The sequence below is a fragment of the Squalius cephalus genome (genome assembly GCF_949319135.1).
Source record: "Squalius cephalus genome assembly, chromosome: 7".
Lineage (NCBI taxonomy): Eukaryota > Metazoa > Chordata > Actinopteri > Cypriniformes > Leuciscidae > Squalius > Squalius cephalus.
The window spans coordinates 46,307,784-46,324,047 of NC_137128.1; the positions used below are offsets into that span (position 1 = coordinate 46,307,784).

The 16,264-nt window shown below is 38.0% G+C and overlaps 2 protein-coding genes across 2 annotated transcripts in view; both read right to left on the reverse strand.

Moving 5' to 3' along the window:
• pias4b (protein inhibitor of activated STAT, 4b) overlaps positions 1–794 on the reverse strand; it is a 176,629-nt gene extending 175,835 nt beyond the window's left edge. The window contains exon 1 of the mRNA XM_079876796.1: positions 528–794. Coding sequence (XP_079732922.1) covers positions 528–617 — 90 coding nt within the window. The 5' untranslated portion in view covers positions 618–794. The remainder of the gene's footprint in view (positions 1–527) is intronic.
• Positions 795–10,002: 9,208 nt separating this feature from the next.
• lingo3b (leucine rich repeat and Ig domain containing 3b) overlaps positions 10,003–16,264 on the reverse strand; it is a 58,803-nt gene continuing 52,541 nt past the window's right edge. The window contains exons 2-4 of the mRNA XM_079876915.1: positions 14,267–14,771; positions 11,957–12,372; positions 10,003–11,087 (exon numbers count right to left, since the gene is read on the reverse strand). Of these exons, the coding sequence (XP_079733041.1) occupies positions 10,160–11,087; positions 11,957–12,372; positions 14,267–14,743 (1,821 nt within the window). The 5' untranslated portion in view covers positions 14,744–14,771 and the 3' untranslated portion in view covers positions 10,003–10,159. The remainder of the gene's footprint in view (positions 11,088–11,956; positions 12,373–14,266; positions 14,772–16,264) is intronic.

Below are 16,264 nucleotides of genomic sequence, written 5' to 3' on the forward strand. Positions count from 1 at the left end.
AATACATATGAATTGTATTATTGATTATTATTAAATGGTGAATTAACCCTATTAGACTGCATTCATTGTATGTTGCCAGGTCTACTTAACAAAACTTGCCCAATGGCCAATTAACAATATCCCAAATATGCCACCCACTAGTTTGCAGTCACACTTATGCAGCTTGAAAATCACTATATAATCATAAACATTCTGTTTTCATAAAGGTGCTTACAGGAGCTCAAACTCTCATTACCATTCACACAAACAAACATCTAGCACAGTTTTATCATTGGTAGACTATAAACCCACCTTAACCGTTTAAAAGTAGGACAATTCTTCAGGAAAACCGCGGACTTGGCAACCCACTCATTCAACTAAACATCTTCGTTTGTGTTTGTTGTTTCACGGAAGAAGGAAGGTCAAACCGGTTTGGACGAGTAACTTTAGGCCTAAATGTGTATCCGTGAGTGAACTGTTCCTATTATAGATAGTTCATAATTCAGATACAAGGTAAACACATTTACGTGAGTCGTTTTATAGCCTACCTGTAGTTTGTGGACGAATATGATCCATCTGGACAGACGTTTACACTGAGAGCTGTGCAAAGACCTTCTCAAAACCAGTTTCCTTCTCATTTTCCGACAACTTCCCTCGATTTACACCATCCTCATGTGACTCCGGGTATTATGATTGAAGGTCTGATGAGGAGACACAACACGCGGTTCCCATATCAAATATAATATCACCTCGACTCTCCAAACAAGTGCCTATATGCTCAACTCACAAGTACAACCGTGTGTTCTTCTGCCCTGATCGTTGTTCCTAAGTGCAAAGAAACAAACAAACAAGGACAGTGGTTTGACTGAGAGAGTAATGGCGCAGTCGCATTTACCGTTGCTCAGCGAAATTTCGCGGGCGAAATTCAAATAGCAATTGCGCGGGAGTTTCGCGTGACATGAGTGCAATAAAATACCCACAAGCATTTGCTCGGTGTTACGAAAGGCCATTTCCGCCACATAATAATAATAATAATAATAATAATAAATCATGCTTTGGTAAATGACAAAAAGTCAAAATGATGCCATACTAAGTCATATTTATGAGATGAAAAATCAAAATTATGTGTTATGGAAGGCCATTTCCGCCACATAATAAAAAATAATCATGCTTTGGTAAATCGTAATTGTGACAAGAATTTGAAATGATGTCATATTTATGAGATGAAAAGTTGTGGTCAGGAAGGCCATTTACGAAAAAAAAAATGCTTTGGTAAATCGTAATTATGACAAAAAAAGTCGAAATTATGCCATACTAAGTCATTTGAGATAAGTCAAAATTATGACATTATGAATTTTCATCTAATAAATATATAGTATGGCATAATTTCGCAGTTGGACTTCCAACTTGGAAACTGAAAGAATGAATAGGCCTATATCTCACATCTAAATGTGAATAAAGCGCTGCATCAGTTTTACGTTAGAGAAAAATAGTCAAAAATTATTTCAAATTGCACAAAGCTGGATATCTTATACATCGCTTATCACAGTCGTTTCGTTTCCCAGTCTTGATCTCAGTGGTTATGAAGGCCTGTACAGTGACTGACAGTTCATGTGTTGAGTCCTTTAAAGTTGGCTAAACCTGAGTGATAACTGTTACAGAACATCAATGAACTAAAAAGACCAGTATGGGTAAATACAATTGTGTGTTTTGAATAATTAAGTCAATAAAAAATTGGGGGAAAATCACTTTGTTTCATCTTTTGAGTGAATCAACAGAAACACTGTGGCCCTACACTGACACCTAGTGGTGGAAGCAAAGCAACGCACAACTCTGCCCTCTGCTGGACTGGAGAAGAATCAGAATGGAATGTTTTTATACAAAATAACAAAAATATTTTTCTTTTTTTAAGGGAGAAGGGACATGGAAAGTACCACAATGGAAAATTAAGCCAGTGTTTCTTAAAATAATTCAACTTTAATTAAATTAATGTTTATTTTATGATGCAAACACACGCAAACAGACAAGAAACAGTCAAGACAGTGAACAAGGTACAACATGCTTTTATGAATAAAAGACTCTCTCTTTTTTTTTTTTTTTTTTACAAGACAAACAGTATAAAACAAACATATGCATAGAAAATAACAGATAAACACTTGAAACAACATTCATACACATTATAATAGACAAGACCAGGCTGTGAGATTGGATGAAAAAAAAATAATAGAGTTGAAAACTGTATTTTCTGACGACTCTCATTCATTATATGTGCGCTGTAAACCTCCTGCATGATTTAGCAAAGGTTAAACGCATAAAAGTGACATGCATGAAACATAAGACTGAGCTCAGTAACTTTATTAATGCCACTGAATGTCCACAGAAATCATGTCTCATTGCAAAAGCAAGCAAAAGACAAGAATATATTGCTTTACATTAAGAAACTTTGCAAGATTACAAAAGAAAAAGAAAAACAATCACGTTAAACATGTCATACCTGAAATATCTTCAAACTCAAAGTCTGAATGCTGGGAAACATCTCACTAGAATATGGCTCATATTCAGACAATTGAGTCAAACAATGTTTTCATCCAATCTTACAGCGAGCAATAAAGACATCAGATGAATTTGACACAAGTACAGGGGTGCGTTTGGCAAGTTTAGGGCTCAAAATGTCATAAAATGTAAAGAAAAGAAATCCAAGGCATGCAGAGATCCCAACTGGAAACTCTCTGAAGAATAGCATTCCTGAACCTAATTAATACAAGTAGAAATATCAACCATTGCTGAGTTTCACACAAATCTTACTACAGTCAATTCAATGTAATCTTATTTAAAAAAAAAAAAAGATGCATCCCACAGCACTAAGACTAGTTTTACTTCTGTACTATCTTAGATAAACCTGAACTGCCACAGGAATAAAGGTTGAGAGTTTCATGACCATCAAGGTAGAAAAACCATTCGACGATGACACTTTCTGCCATGACTAACAGTCATATTTATATGTGCATAAAATGATTCGAGAGCATATGGCAGAAGAAGAGCTTCAGAACCTGAGAATCGTGGATGGAGATTCTCGGTGGTTTGGCTGTTCGCCACTAGATGGCAGTAAAGTCACACGGCAAATTCACCTCAGAGCACAAATCCAATGTTTTCCCTGTTTTTCAGCAGGGTTTATTCCCGTTCAGAGCAAATAAAACACGACTGTACAGTAGTAGATCACCAAAAATACATCTCTCTTAAGCACGTTTTAAAGACGTTTTTAATTTCAAGAGTGGAAAATTATTCAAGAACGGAGTTAAAGTCCCCCTGCAGTCACCAAAATTACATATTTAAACATTTTTGCCTTAAAATATCTTGAATGTAACTCGACACCCTTGCCTCATTTAGTATGCGCGGCTCTATGAATATGCAAATGAGCCCCGCCTCCACTCAGCTCAGAGATCCACTTGACGATCACACGTTGATCTGATTGGTTACAAGGTCGTTTGTGACGTCAGAAACACCAGCGATTTCAAAGCGTGTTTTTGAGACTGTCTTTGGTTCACTGCAGTTTTAAGGAGGAAATACTCAGCAATGCTGTCGACTTATGAATTTACACATGCTTTGTCTTAAAACGTATTAAAAACACCACATAGACACATAAACAACATTAAAAGCATGATTTTCAACCACAGGGGGACTTTAACTAACCTCATATCTCATTAATTAGCATTATATCAATAATATAATCATCAGTAGCACTCAAGCTTAATTTATAGGAGTGTAATATGAATTCTTAAGAGGTTAACGCTGAAATAAAATAACACATATAGGCTACATCAGATGTTTTAGCTATTAAAAGGAATGTTTTTCACTGTAAATTGGTGTCAGTTTATTGTAAATGAGGATTATCTGCAGGAAAGCACGAGCGATAAGCGTTTGTGTGCATCAGAATCAATAGCAGACAATGGAGGAGAGACTGACGAGGGGCCCGGGGACCCGAAGACCTACTTTCTGCTTCAACACCCCAACATCAAATCACAAAGCAGATCGAGCTTATGAGACAGCAGTTTTTATTGAACACGCCATCTCTGATATGAAGAAAGCATGAGCGTGGTGTGCTTCAGGAATCATATGCATGAGAGCGGCTGTGTTCAGAATAACATACATGCTATTTCTGCACTATATAACACGTGTGCTGTTTGTTTTCCACATATGCAAATCACCCGACGACCTAATGCATTTACTAAAAATGTACATCCCACAATGCAATGCACTGACAATGTAGCACCATTTAAAACATTGCACACATTTTCACATACTATTTAAAAAAATAAAAATAGTAAGCATTATGCAGGGCAGTATTTTAGTATTTCATTCTGAACACAGTCAGTGCAACCCGGATTAGTGGAAATTCAACCTCTTAAAACCATTAAACAGCATCTCCGTGAATATTGTGCATGAATGTTGGCAGATGCTGATGCTTGTAATGTTGCTCTGAGCGGAGAGAGGGAGAGAGAGAGAGAGAGAGAGAGAGAGAGAGACACTCGCTCAATAGAGGGCGCTGTGCTCAGTCTACAGAGGTGAGCACGTGATGCTGAAGAAGAGCAAATAAAAGACTGGCACATTTCATACATGATCACACAATCAGAGATTCAGTGTAAATGCACAATGCTTATTGTATGGGAGGGCTGAGCATCATTCGGAGACGAATTGACATGCCTTTCAAAACCAAATGCAATTCCCGAACAGTATAGGATGCAAAATTTAATTGAATGAAGAGCAAAAAAAATAATAAACATCACATATACATACAGTATATTTTCTTAAACATTAGATGATCAATCGATCAATTTACACTCATTACATTTAGTAAATGAACTTTCATTTTATTGCAGGGTTATTATTTCTAACTAAAAATAAAACCATAAAAAAATATTTTTCATTTTTTAAGAATAAAATAAACGTTAACTGAAATAAAACATAAAAAAAAAAAAAAGAAAAGTAAAATAATTTTATTTCAGCTAGTTGCCAAAGGCAAAATTTCTCTTATTTTTTTTTGTTTGGTTTAAGTTGAAGTAGCTACTAAAATAATAAATTAAATAAAGTATAGCCTAGTAAAAATGATATAAACACCTAAAAATACACTAATAAAAATTACAAAACTACAACAACAACAACAACAAAAAATATTAAAATAACACTTAATTGGCAAATGCAAAACACGACAATTCCCAGAATGCTCTGGTTTACGAATTAAATAAATTTCAGAATATGAAACTTTTAGTTAGGAATATATATAAAGAAATATAATTAGTCAAAACTTTAAATTGAAAAGCAATTTTCAACATTTGTGTGGTCAATGTCAATTCTTAGATTCTGAATTTTGCTCAACCCTTTAGTATCATCAGACATTTCTGCAAACAGAGTGGATTAAAAGTTCGCAAAATTGAGCAAATATGTTGAGTACGCTTTACAAATCCTTACAAATAATCCGGACCAGTTTTGCACAGTGTCTTTTTTCAGCACAGATCGCGTCGCACTGAATCCAGTTCATGAACGATTGATAAGATTAGATGTAGAAAGGAAGGGTTGGGAACGAGGGAGCCGGGCGTTGGAGGATTAATCCCGGCTGAGCCTCCGATCTTTCGCTCGATCATCATCATCACACCACCTAAACACTGTGACTGACTGTACGGCTAGAGGCTAACGCTAACAGAAAGAGCTAACTAAACAAACAGTTCAACCGATCAACAACATCGAATCACAGGCCACATGGACAACATCTACTGTATCACAGGACCACGACTCGTACCTACTGACTGTGGATGATGTCGGTGAGGTCTGAGAACAATGAAACGAGTCAAACCGAACAGATAAGGGTCACAAAACCTGATATGTTTACTTCTAATAATCATCATCAGACTCTCATTTGTCCCAGTTTTTGAAACATGAAATACAGGCAAACCAGCTGGAAGTCACGCTGAAACAAGGCTCAACTGATGCCAGCATAACTAATTAGATAATATCATATTGTTTAATCCTCATGACATGAAATTAAACACTTAATGTCATCAAAGATTACACTAATTATTAAAGTGCGATCGCTCTGTTTCAAACCGTCGTCTTATAACGGAACAACTGAAATACGAGATGATTTGAAATGCTCTAGTGTTAGTGGTAACACACACACTACTCACGCACACACACACACACTATGCACGCACTCACGCACACAAACACTCACACGCACGCAAATTTACTTTAAGTGTGTGTGTGTGTGTGTGCGCGTGAGTGTGGGAGTGTGATTGTGTGTGAGTGTGTGTCTCACACTCACGCATACACACACACTCACGCACACAAACACTCACACCAACGCACACACACACACACACACACACACAATCACACACACACACTCTAACACACACAGACACACACTCACACTTAAAGTAAATTTACCGGCCATTAATATTTTTTTACCAGCCACGAAACAGATTAGTCCTTATTAAAGTTACAAAAGTGATTCAATCAAGAGTAATGAGTGATCGTTGTGTGTCTTTTGTTGTTTTATTAACATTAAAAACAAAGACAGCAGGAGGAATATTAGGCTACTGTCACTTTAAGAGCGAATGCATGGATCCAATATACTGATACACGTGCGTTTTATTTCTCAACTTTTTACGTTCAGTTAAGATATTACTGACTAGTTTATGTTTACAAGGATACTCGCCAAGACGGCCATTTTGACAATTTTGTTTGAATGCGCTTCGGATGTTTGCACACAGAAAACTTAATGGGTAACATTTTGAGTTCCCTTACGATATTTATATTGAATATTAAAATCGGTAAGTCTTAAACTTTCATGTTGCCACAATTTTGCATTGTTAGAATTACTAATAATGTTACCGGCCAAATGATGAGTGACAGCGTTTCATACACTCGCCAACAACGATTCATACTTGCGTTCGAGGCTTGGCGAGTGTTCATTTTATATACGCATGAAAACTGCTCATTAGGCACCTACCAAGTGCACTCGACTGTTGACCAGAGCGTAGTTAGCAAAGCACGACTAGCTTTGCAACAGGACTCTCAGTCTATTACGTAAGTCAAACTCAATGGAGCATCAACAATTCCTCTCTCTCCCCCAAAGCGTTTGAGCATCATTACTGACGGCGTTTCAGGAGGAGACGACAGTGCAATAATCCCTGATTGATAATAAGAACTGTAACTTTTGTAGGATGACAACATCATGTGACAATTAATTGATTATTGGAGGACGTTTGATTCAACACATTTCACTAGCAATTTCTGAGTTGTTTGAAAGTAGATCCAGCCGGTTTGACTGTATTTGTCATGTTGCGCACACACACACACACACACTCCGGGTGAGTTTAAGTTACAACATTCTTGGTTTATGGCTCTTGTAGCTTATTGGTTAACTTTATCTGTTTTCAACACCAGCTGCCGGTCAAAGGATCCGTTTAAAACGATCTCATCTCAAACATCTCGGTGCGTTTTCTGCAGTGCTGACAACAGATTCTGTTGACGCTTTTTCTTTTTTTCTCTCAAAAAACACTAAAGAAAAGAAACAATTCAAAGTACATTTGAAACAAAAGATTGAAATATAAAACCCTCTACAGTCAAAGACACATGGACTAGATGGGCGACATGTACATCCGTGGTCACCAGCCAGGGACCCTCCCTCATTGAGACCCAGTCGGGGGGGGGGGGGGATATGACACCATGGGGTGTGGGGGGGGGGGTTGGACTGGGCAGGAGAAGCAGAGACTTTCACACACCGGCCGACACAGAGACCGTCAGGATGAGAGAAAACCACGCATGTGTGCTGAATCATCATTGTGCATTATGGCAAATGTTCAGTGCAAGCAAATCTATATCCTGAAGAGATGCATCTAACATTACATACTATATGCCATATTATTATTATTATTATTATTATTATTATTATGTGCAATTTCAAAAGCAATTAGTGGCGAATGCAAAGAAAATGATTCACAGTGATGATGCATAAACGATAAATGTGCATTAATGAATCACTTATTAGTTTAGGTAACACTTTATTTTACGGTGTCCTTGTTACATATGTTACATTAACAGTAAATTATGCATAATTACATGCAACTAACCCTCAACCAAACCCCTACTCAACTCTATGTAGTTGCTTAATATTACTCAGCACTTAAATATATAATTACACTGTAACAACGACACCTTAAAATAAAGTGTAACCTAAGTTTATTACTTAAGGATTAAAATAAGTCGAAAAATAATAAGGTCGCACTTTACAATGAGGTCCCATTAGTTAAAGCATTTGTTACAGTATTCATTCATCTTCAAAATGCTTTAGAAGTACTGTGTGTTTGAACCTTAATGTAAAGGGAATAAAATATGCACTTGCAATATTATGCGAATATGAATCAAAGTGCGGTCGATCTATTGCGGTCGCGCTTCACAATGAGGTCCCGTTAGTTAATGCATTTGTTACAGTGTTTATTCATCTTCAAATGCTTTAGAAGTACTGTGTGTTTGAATCTTATTGTAAAGGGAATGCAATATTATGCAGTACTTGAATATGAATCAAAGTGCGGTCGATCTATTGCTGTAAACCTCTTATAAACATATGGCTTTAGTGTGCGTGTGCGTGTTTTTCTCTGTGCATGACGTCTCGTGGACTCGACACCCAGGCGCCTGCCCCCTAGAGGCCGGTGGGTCGTCGGCGCGTGCGTGAACCGAGGCGGAGAGAGGGGGATTGTGGGTAACCAGCACCCCTGACCTCATCTGACCCGGTTCAGGCACGTTAACCTGCAGTCAGAAGCGAAGGCTTCATAAACCCTGCAGTGCTTCTGGCTGACAGGGATCAGGCCGGTGTGTTTGACCCATCTCACACACTTGCTCATCGCAGAACACACAGCCGATCGGATGATTCCTTCACGGTGTTTGTTTGTGGTTCGGTGCAAATCAAACACACCATTACAACTTGCGAAATCAATCGATTCACGTCTAATTTAGTGCCGGTTGTTTTCTCCTCTCAGCTGTGGCTTTGTGAAAGTGGGCGTTGTATTAGAGGAGCGCATTATGGAAATTGCCTCCGCTGCATTTGTCTCTAAATTACTATGCTAATTAGCAACTCTAAAGAGCAAATTTACTTGCCATTCGTTTTTATAAAACTCATTGGATGCTCAGAGACAGATCTGAGCAGGAAACCTATTAAAGTCTGAAATGCAAATAAAGTTATAAATGCAAATCTGAATTTTCCCAATTGCAATTTGCTCCTAAAAAATGCAAAAAGTCTATATTTGTTATCATATTTTTAACCATCAGCTGCAATAGAAATAGCGACGTGCTTCCAAAGGCAGTGAGAACAAGATCATTTCATGACCTGGCTTGTGTATATAGCGTTATTATTGTTAACTAAAGCTATTTTAAAAATGGTACATTAATACAAATAAAATAAAACATTTCAGATTTTCATTTAAAGTCCAAGTAGCCTACTATAATTAATAAAACTGAAAATAAGTCAACTAAAGTGCAATTGTCATTAAATTATATATATATTATTAAATATTTTGAATATAGCCTACTAATATATACTAAATACACTGAAAAAATATATATAAAAAATTTGAAAAAATAAATCTAAATTAAAATGAAAACAGAAAATATAAAAATAAAAAACTATATATATATATATATATATATATATATATATATATATATATATATATATATATATATAAACTGATTTTGTATTATATATTTAAAAAAATAAGTTGAATTTACTGATATATACTAAATACACTGAAAAAAAATGCAATTAAAAAAATAAAACCAAACAAACAAAAACACACAACAAACTTATGAAAACTTAAACTAAAATTAAAATGATATATATATATTATTAATTTCTATTTAGTTTTCAGTTATTTTTTATTTAGTTTTTAGATTGGTTATTAATGTTAATTGTATACATTTTAGTGCTTCAACTTTAAACGAAATTCCAAATGTTTTTTTTTTTTTTTTCAACTAAACAACATTTTTTAAATAGTTTTAGTTAATATAATATAGTCCAATAGTAATACTCCATAGTCGGCGTGTGTGTGTGTTTCTGCGTATCAGCACTGTGTGTGTGAGTGTTGGGCGTCTAAGCTTCCCCCATTGGGCCCCTGGCTGCGTGGTTTCATATCATCTTCATGTTGAACTTGCGCGTGGCTCCGGCTCCCGTGGCGGCGGCCGGTCCTTCGGTCTTCCTGAACGAATACTCCACGGTGAAGTTATTTTTGCGCTGTCCGCGTCCGCGACTCCACACGAACAGCAGGAGAAAGCAGAAGAGCACGACGCCCAGGAACGTGATGCAACCCATGGCCGTGGACACGAGGATGGTGGTCAAATCCAGCGTGAACTTCAGGAACACGCGCGTGCTGTTGAGCCCGGTGTCGTTGAAATCCGACGCGTACAGCGAACGATTGGAGACGAACGCCGAATCCGCCGGTTGGCTTTTTACGGTTAGCGTTGCGAAGTATGTGTCGTTTCCGCCGGCGTTGCTAGCAATGCAGATATACGTACCACTGTCCGCTACTTGTGCGTAACGAATCTCAAGCGTCCCGCCCGGGAGAACCGTAATCCTCCCGTTTGATTTAGGAGTGATTCGTCTTCGCTGAGGCGAGATCCATATAATCACCGGAACCGGTTCGCCTTCGGCACGGCACTGAAACGAAACCGCTTGGCCTTCGTTTGCCGTAACCTGTTGCAGCTTACGGTTTCGAATCTTCGGCTTCTGACAAGTGAAGTAATCGAACAACGCCGAATCCGTGAAGGTGCTCAGCATGAATCCCTGGACTTCTGGAGGTCCGGCGCACACCGGCATCTTCCCGTCGAAGTTTAAGGTACGCCGGCGCTGAAGGATCCACAGCAGACGGCAGTCGCAGGACAGCGGGTTCCCGTCCACTCGCAGCGTCTCCAGACTGTTCACCGAGTGGAAGGAACTCTCCTCCAGAGTCACCAGCTCGTTGTTGGACAGATTCAGGACTCGGATTTGCCGTAAGCCTCCTAGCGCGTGAGGCTCGACGGTCAGCAGGTTTGTGCTGATCATGTGGAGTTCCTTCAGCCTGGAAAACAGGGACAGAGTTGTTATTACGACTGCAGCTGAAGTGGGTTTTATTGAGTATAATGTGGAATGATGCACTCGGACGGAGACGGAGCATGTTTGAGAAATGTACTAAAGGAATAGAAGTCTTTTCAGAAGAACCTTCTAGATAGAGCCATTGCTTGTGTTTTTCAAAATATATGGACTAGCCTAAAAAAATAAATAAAAAAAATAATTGAAGATTAAACATTATATAAAAAAAAGATTTAAGATTTTATAGATGTTATATGTATTATTATATTTTATTATGTATATGTATAAATAAAACAATTCAAATTTATAGTATAGGCCTATTACATTACATTATATTCAAAATTATATATATATACACACACACACACACACACACACACACACACACACACACATATATATATATATATATATATATATATATAAATAATATTAATACATATATATTTATTTATTTATTTATTAAAATAAATATATATATATATATATATATATATATATATATATATATATATATATATATAGGCTATATATGATTTATAATATAAAATATAATATATATATATATATATATATAAATATTATTTTTATTGTCAAATAAACCTGGCATTGTATATTACAAATATTATTGGCACAAATATTGTTAACGAATTGCTTTTGATCCTCTTTTTGTAAATCACTTTGAATAAAAGTGTCTTCTAACTGTATAAATATATAATTTATATATGATTATTTATATGAAGCTGTTCTAGCATGTTTAGGGAACCGATTAATTCGACGTAAATTTCACAGTTTCCCTGATGTAAGCTAATGGTCACATGACATGCAGGAAAACAAGCAGAAAATATTTCCACAAGCCTGATGAGGTCTCGAAAGGCCCAGGACTCGAGCACGGAGATGGGATTGTAGGACAGGTTCAGAGACGTCAGGTATGCCAGGTTTCGGAAGGACGCCGACGGGACTGATGTGATGTTGGTGTTGGTGATGAAGAGCCAGGAGAGATTGAGACCCTGGAAGCTCAGCGGAGAGATGTACTCCAGGTAGGGCCAGTTGTCGATCTCGAGACCCCTCAGAGCAGAGAGCTTGCGGAAGTTCTGGTCCTCGAGAGCGGAGATGCTGAGGTGGCGTAGTCGGAGGGTCACGAGGTTTCGCAGATACGACAGAGTCTGGCCGGATATGGACGTCAGGTTGCACCTCTCGATGGTCAGATCTTCCAGACCTATCAGTCCTGAGAAAGCCTTGTGAGAGATGTAGACCAGGTCATTGTCACCCACCTGGAAAACAAAGACAGAATCCTTATTACCACTGCAATTAAAGTGGTTTATTAGGAAAAAAGACATGAAGCCTAATAGCCTTTCGGGTAGAAAAAACAATGATATTTGACAGAGCCAAGGCTTGTGTTTTTCTCCAGAACACATGCACAATATTTGCATTAGCTTGGAAATAAATAAACAAATAAATAAATAAATTTGTAATTTTCTGTAAACACATGCTCAACATCTGGATTAGTTTGCAAATAAATAAATACATTTTTAGTCATTTTGATGTGAACGCATGCACAACATCTGGATTAGCTTGGAAATAAACAGTGAATTTTTATTTTTGTTATTTTTTTAAATTGTCTGTAAATACATGCACAACATCTGGATTAGTTTGGAAATAAACAAACAAACAAATAATAAATATGCTTTTTTTTAATTTAGTTAATTTTTTAGTAACTTTATGTAAATACATGCACAACATCTGGATTAGTTTGGAAATAAATAAATATGCTTTTATTTTAATTTTAGTTAAATATTTTGTTGTGAACGCATGCACAATATCTGTATTAGCCTGGAAAGATGAATAGATAAATAAATAAATCTATTATTGCATATATATATATATATATATATATATATATATATAACATTTAATTTTTGCACTTATATATTGCATTATATAAATTAATTAAAATTGCACTGTACAATTAAAATTAGTATCTGATCAATATAATAAAAATATAAAAAATATAAAAAAATATTAACAAAGAATAATAAAATAATAAATAACTTTCCACTACAAGTTACTATATTAATATTTATGTCTTCAATCATTCACTGAATTCTTGTTCAAAGCACTGAACAGCTGAAACACCAGATCAGGAGCTGCTCGTGTGTAAAGGACTATATTAATTCTGGTTTAATTAAATTGCAGCCTTTGATTTGATAATCACAATTGTGCAGCTCCATTTATTTATCCTTTTAATTATAATTTAATCAGTTCTCTGTTTTGGTAAATCCTTTCCTAGAAATAAAAACAGCTGTCCGCAAAGTGAACAGACTTTCCTTTCAGGGACTTTTAAGTCAACACGTCACCTTTATTTATACAACGCTTTTTACAACACAGACTGTTTCAAAGCAGCTTTACAGAGATAACAGGAAAATAATGCAATAAAGTTTGTTTCCAGAAGAAAATAGTGTCATAGTCCAGCTTCAGTTCAGTGTTCAAGTTCAGTGATGGTTCATTGTTGTTGTAAAAAAGTTATTAATTTAGTTCATTTATATATATAGCCGCTCTGGAGAAAACAGTGATGTCGTCGTCCAGCTCAGTTCTCATATAATGGTGTCAATGCAGGCAGATCAATAATATTGTTGAATATTAAAGGTGCAGTGTGTAAGTTTTAGCGCATCTAGTGGTGAGTTTGTGAACTGCACCCAACAGAAGTTACGGTGGCCGACAGGAAGTGATGTCGTCGTCTGAGACAGCAGAGAGTAGCCAGTTAAACAATGAGGTTTCTTTACAAAGATCAATTAAGAAATGAGGTTTACTTGATTATTCAGTAAAACGATGTTATTGCGAATATTATTGTCACCTGTTCATCATTGTGTCAGTGTTTCATTCGCTGACTTTAGCTGAAGCTTCTTATCACGAAGAAGAAGTTCAGGGACACCGGAGAAACATGTCGATGTAAGCGGACCCGCGGTGTGTGTGTGTAGAGAGAAATGCTCATTCTAAGCTAATAAACACACAATGGTTCATTATGTAAGATCTTTATACACCACTGAAAACATAGTTATGTATATGATAATGCATTTCTGTCAACAGATCCTCCTAAATATTACACACTGCACCTTTAAACGTTAAATGTCCCCTACTAATCAAGCCAAACGTATTTTACACACTAACCTCTAAATGTTTGAGACTCCGCAGATCCTGGAAGGTGTAGTCCAGCAGGATGACGATCTTGTTCTCACTCAGGTCCAGTGCGGTGAGGTTCGCGAGTCGTGCGAACGCTCCCATGGGCACGAGCTTCAGCTGGTTTCCTCTGAGTCTCAGCGTGCGCAGGGCCTGAAGGCTAGCGAAGGCGTTGGGCTCCAGCGTGGTGATGAGATTCTCACTGAGATCCACATCTTCTAGACGCGGATACGGAGCCAGATCTGCCGGCGCGACCCAGCGCAAACGGTTCCGGCTTAAATCCAGGAGCCTGGTCTCTGTCGGGATGCCCTCGGGAACGCCGGATAAGCGTTTGCGCTGGCAGGACACGGAGCGCAGCTGAGGCGCGCAGTCACAGCGAGGTGGGCACCCCGAGCAGGGGTTCGGGGACGCGAGGGCCAGAATCAGACCCACACACCACAGCCGGCCCCGGCCCCATGAGGAAGCCATGAGCCTCCCTCCACGTCACTCTACACACCTGTGGAGGACAACAGAGAGAGGTGATTAGGTCAGTGATTTTTACTATGCATCATTAGCCACGTTTCCATTACCCTTCAAATTGCGCAAATTGAAATTGCGAATTGAAAATACGCCCAATGGAAAAACGCCAATTTCGCAAAAACTCCCATTTATCGCAAAAAAGTTTTTAAGCTCGCATGAGGGGGTTTTTCAGGCAATTCGAAAAAGGAATATTTCTCAAAACTGCAATGGAAACTGTTTTTGCGCATTTACAGTCACCTGACGTCGATGACGCGGTGTGTTTGGACAGAATACAAGACAGAGTTCTTTATTAAATTCATAAAAGACAAAAGAATTACAGGAATAATGGATTCTAAACCTCAAAGAAATGCCACAATCAAGACCTGGAAGCAGAAATGAGGGAGAAACACCCAGAAACACCTCATATGTGCCGTTCATAACGGTACGTTCACACGGGGCGTCAGCGTCAACGCTTCCCATTGACTTTGAATGGGTGACGTCAGGCGTTGCCGAAAAGAATTGTGGATCCGTCGGCGGCGCTTCACTGGCGTTGCTCGCGGCAGAAGTTGAAAAATTCTCAACTTCTGCCGCGAGCAACGCCAGTGAAGCGCCGCAGACGGAAGCGTCAGCCAATCAGGATCGCTCTATGCAAATACAGTAGCCAGGCGGCAGCCAATCACGTTCATCACGTTCATCCTGTTCAAGAGCAGCAAACTGAGGATAAATTTTAAAATGGAGGAGAAACTAATTATTGCGGTGGGCAATCACTCGGTCCTTTATGACCATTCACTTTTTATGTACCGGGATTCATACCGGAGAGACCAGGCGTGGAAGGAGGTGGCAGAGGCCGTTGGTGAATCTGGTGTGTATTGAAGCTTGTTGTTGAGTTCCTGTCTAATTTCATTGGCTGACGCTGCTATGACCTGTTAATGCGTCAGTGCCAAACTTCAGCCACGCCTTCCGTCAAGCGTTGACGCTGACGCCCCGTGTGAACGTACCGTAAGGGTCTTTCCTTGCTGTTAATGCTTGGATAACATGCCTACGTTTCCTTCCATTAATAATAATAATAATGTCTAGTGAGGTACGTGGCTGTAATATATATAAATCTACCAACGTCCATTGCCATGATTTTTGGAATGACTTATCGCGAGGGAAAAAAATGAAGTTTTAGTCGCATAACATCGGTTAATGGAAACGCTGTCATTTCGCAATAGTTTTTTATCGATATTTAGAGAGAGAAAAACAAGTAATAAAAACTCAGTGAGTGTTTTAGCGCAATTTTCTCACCTCATGGGATCACAACACTAAGAGATAGTAAATCTTTTCCTGGATTTTTTTTGTGCGTTCCCGAGATTAGACCTTCCTTAACATAATGCCGAAAACCCGAAGTCTCTAGGTGGTCTGGTTGAGGAGTAGATAGAAGTGCAAGATTGGTGCGCACAGACGCACAGAACAGAAATCATGAGTTAACAAATTTGTCCGGTGGAAAAT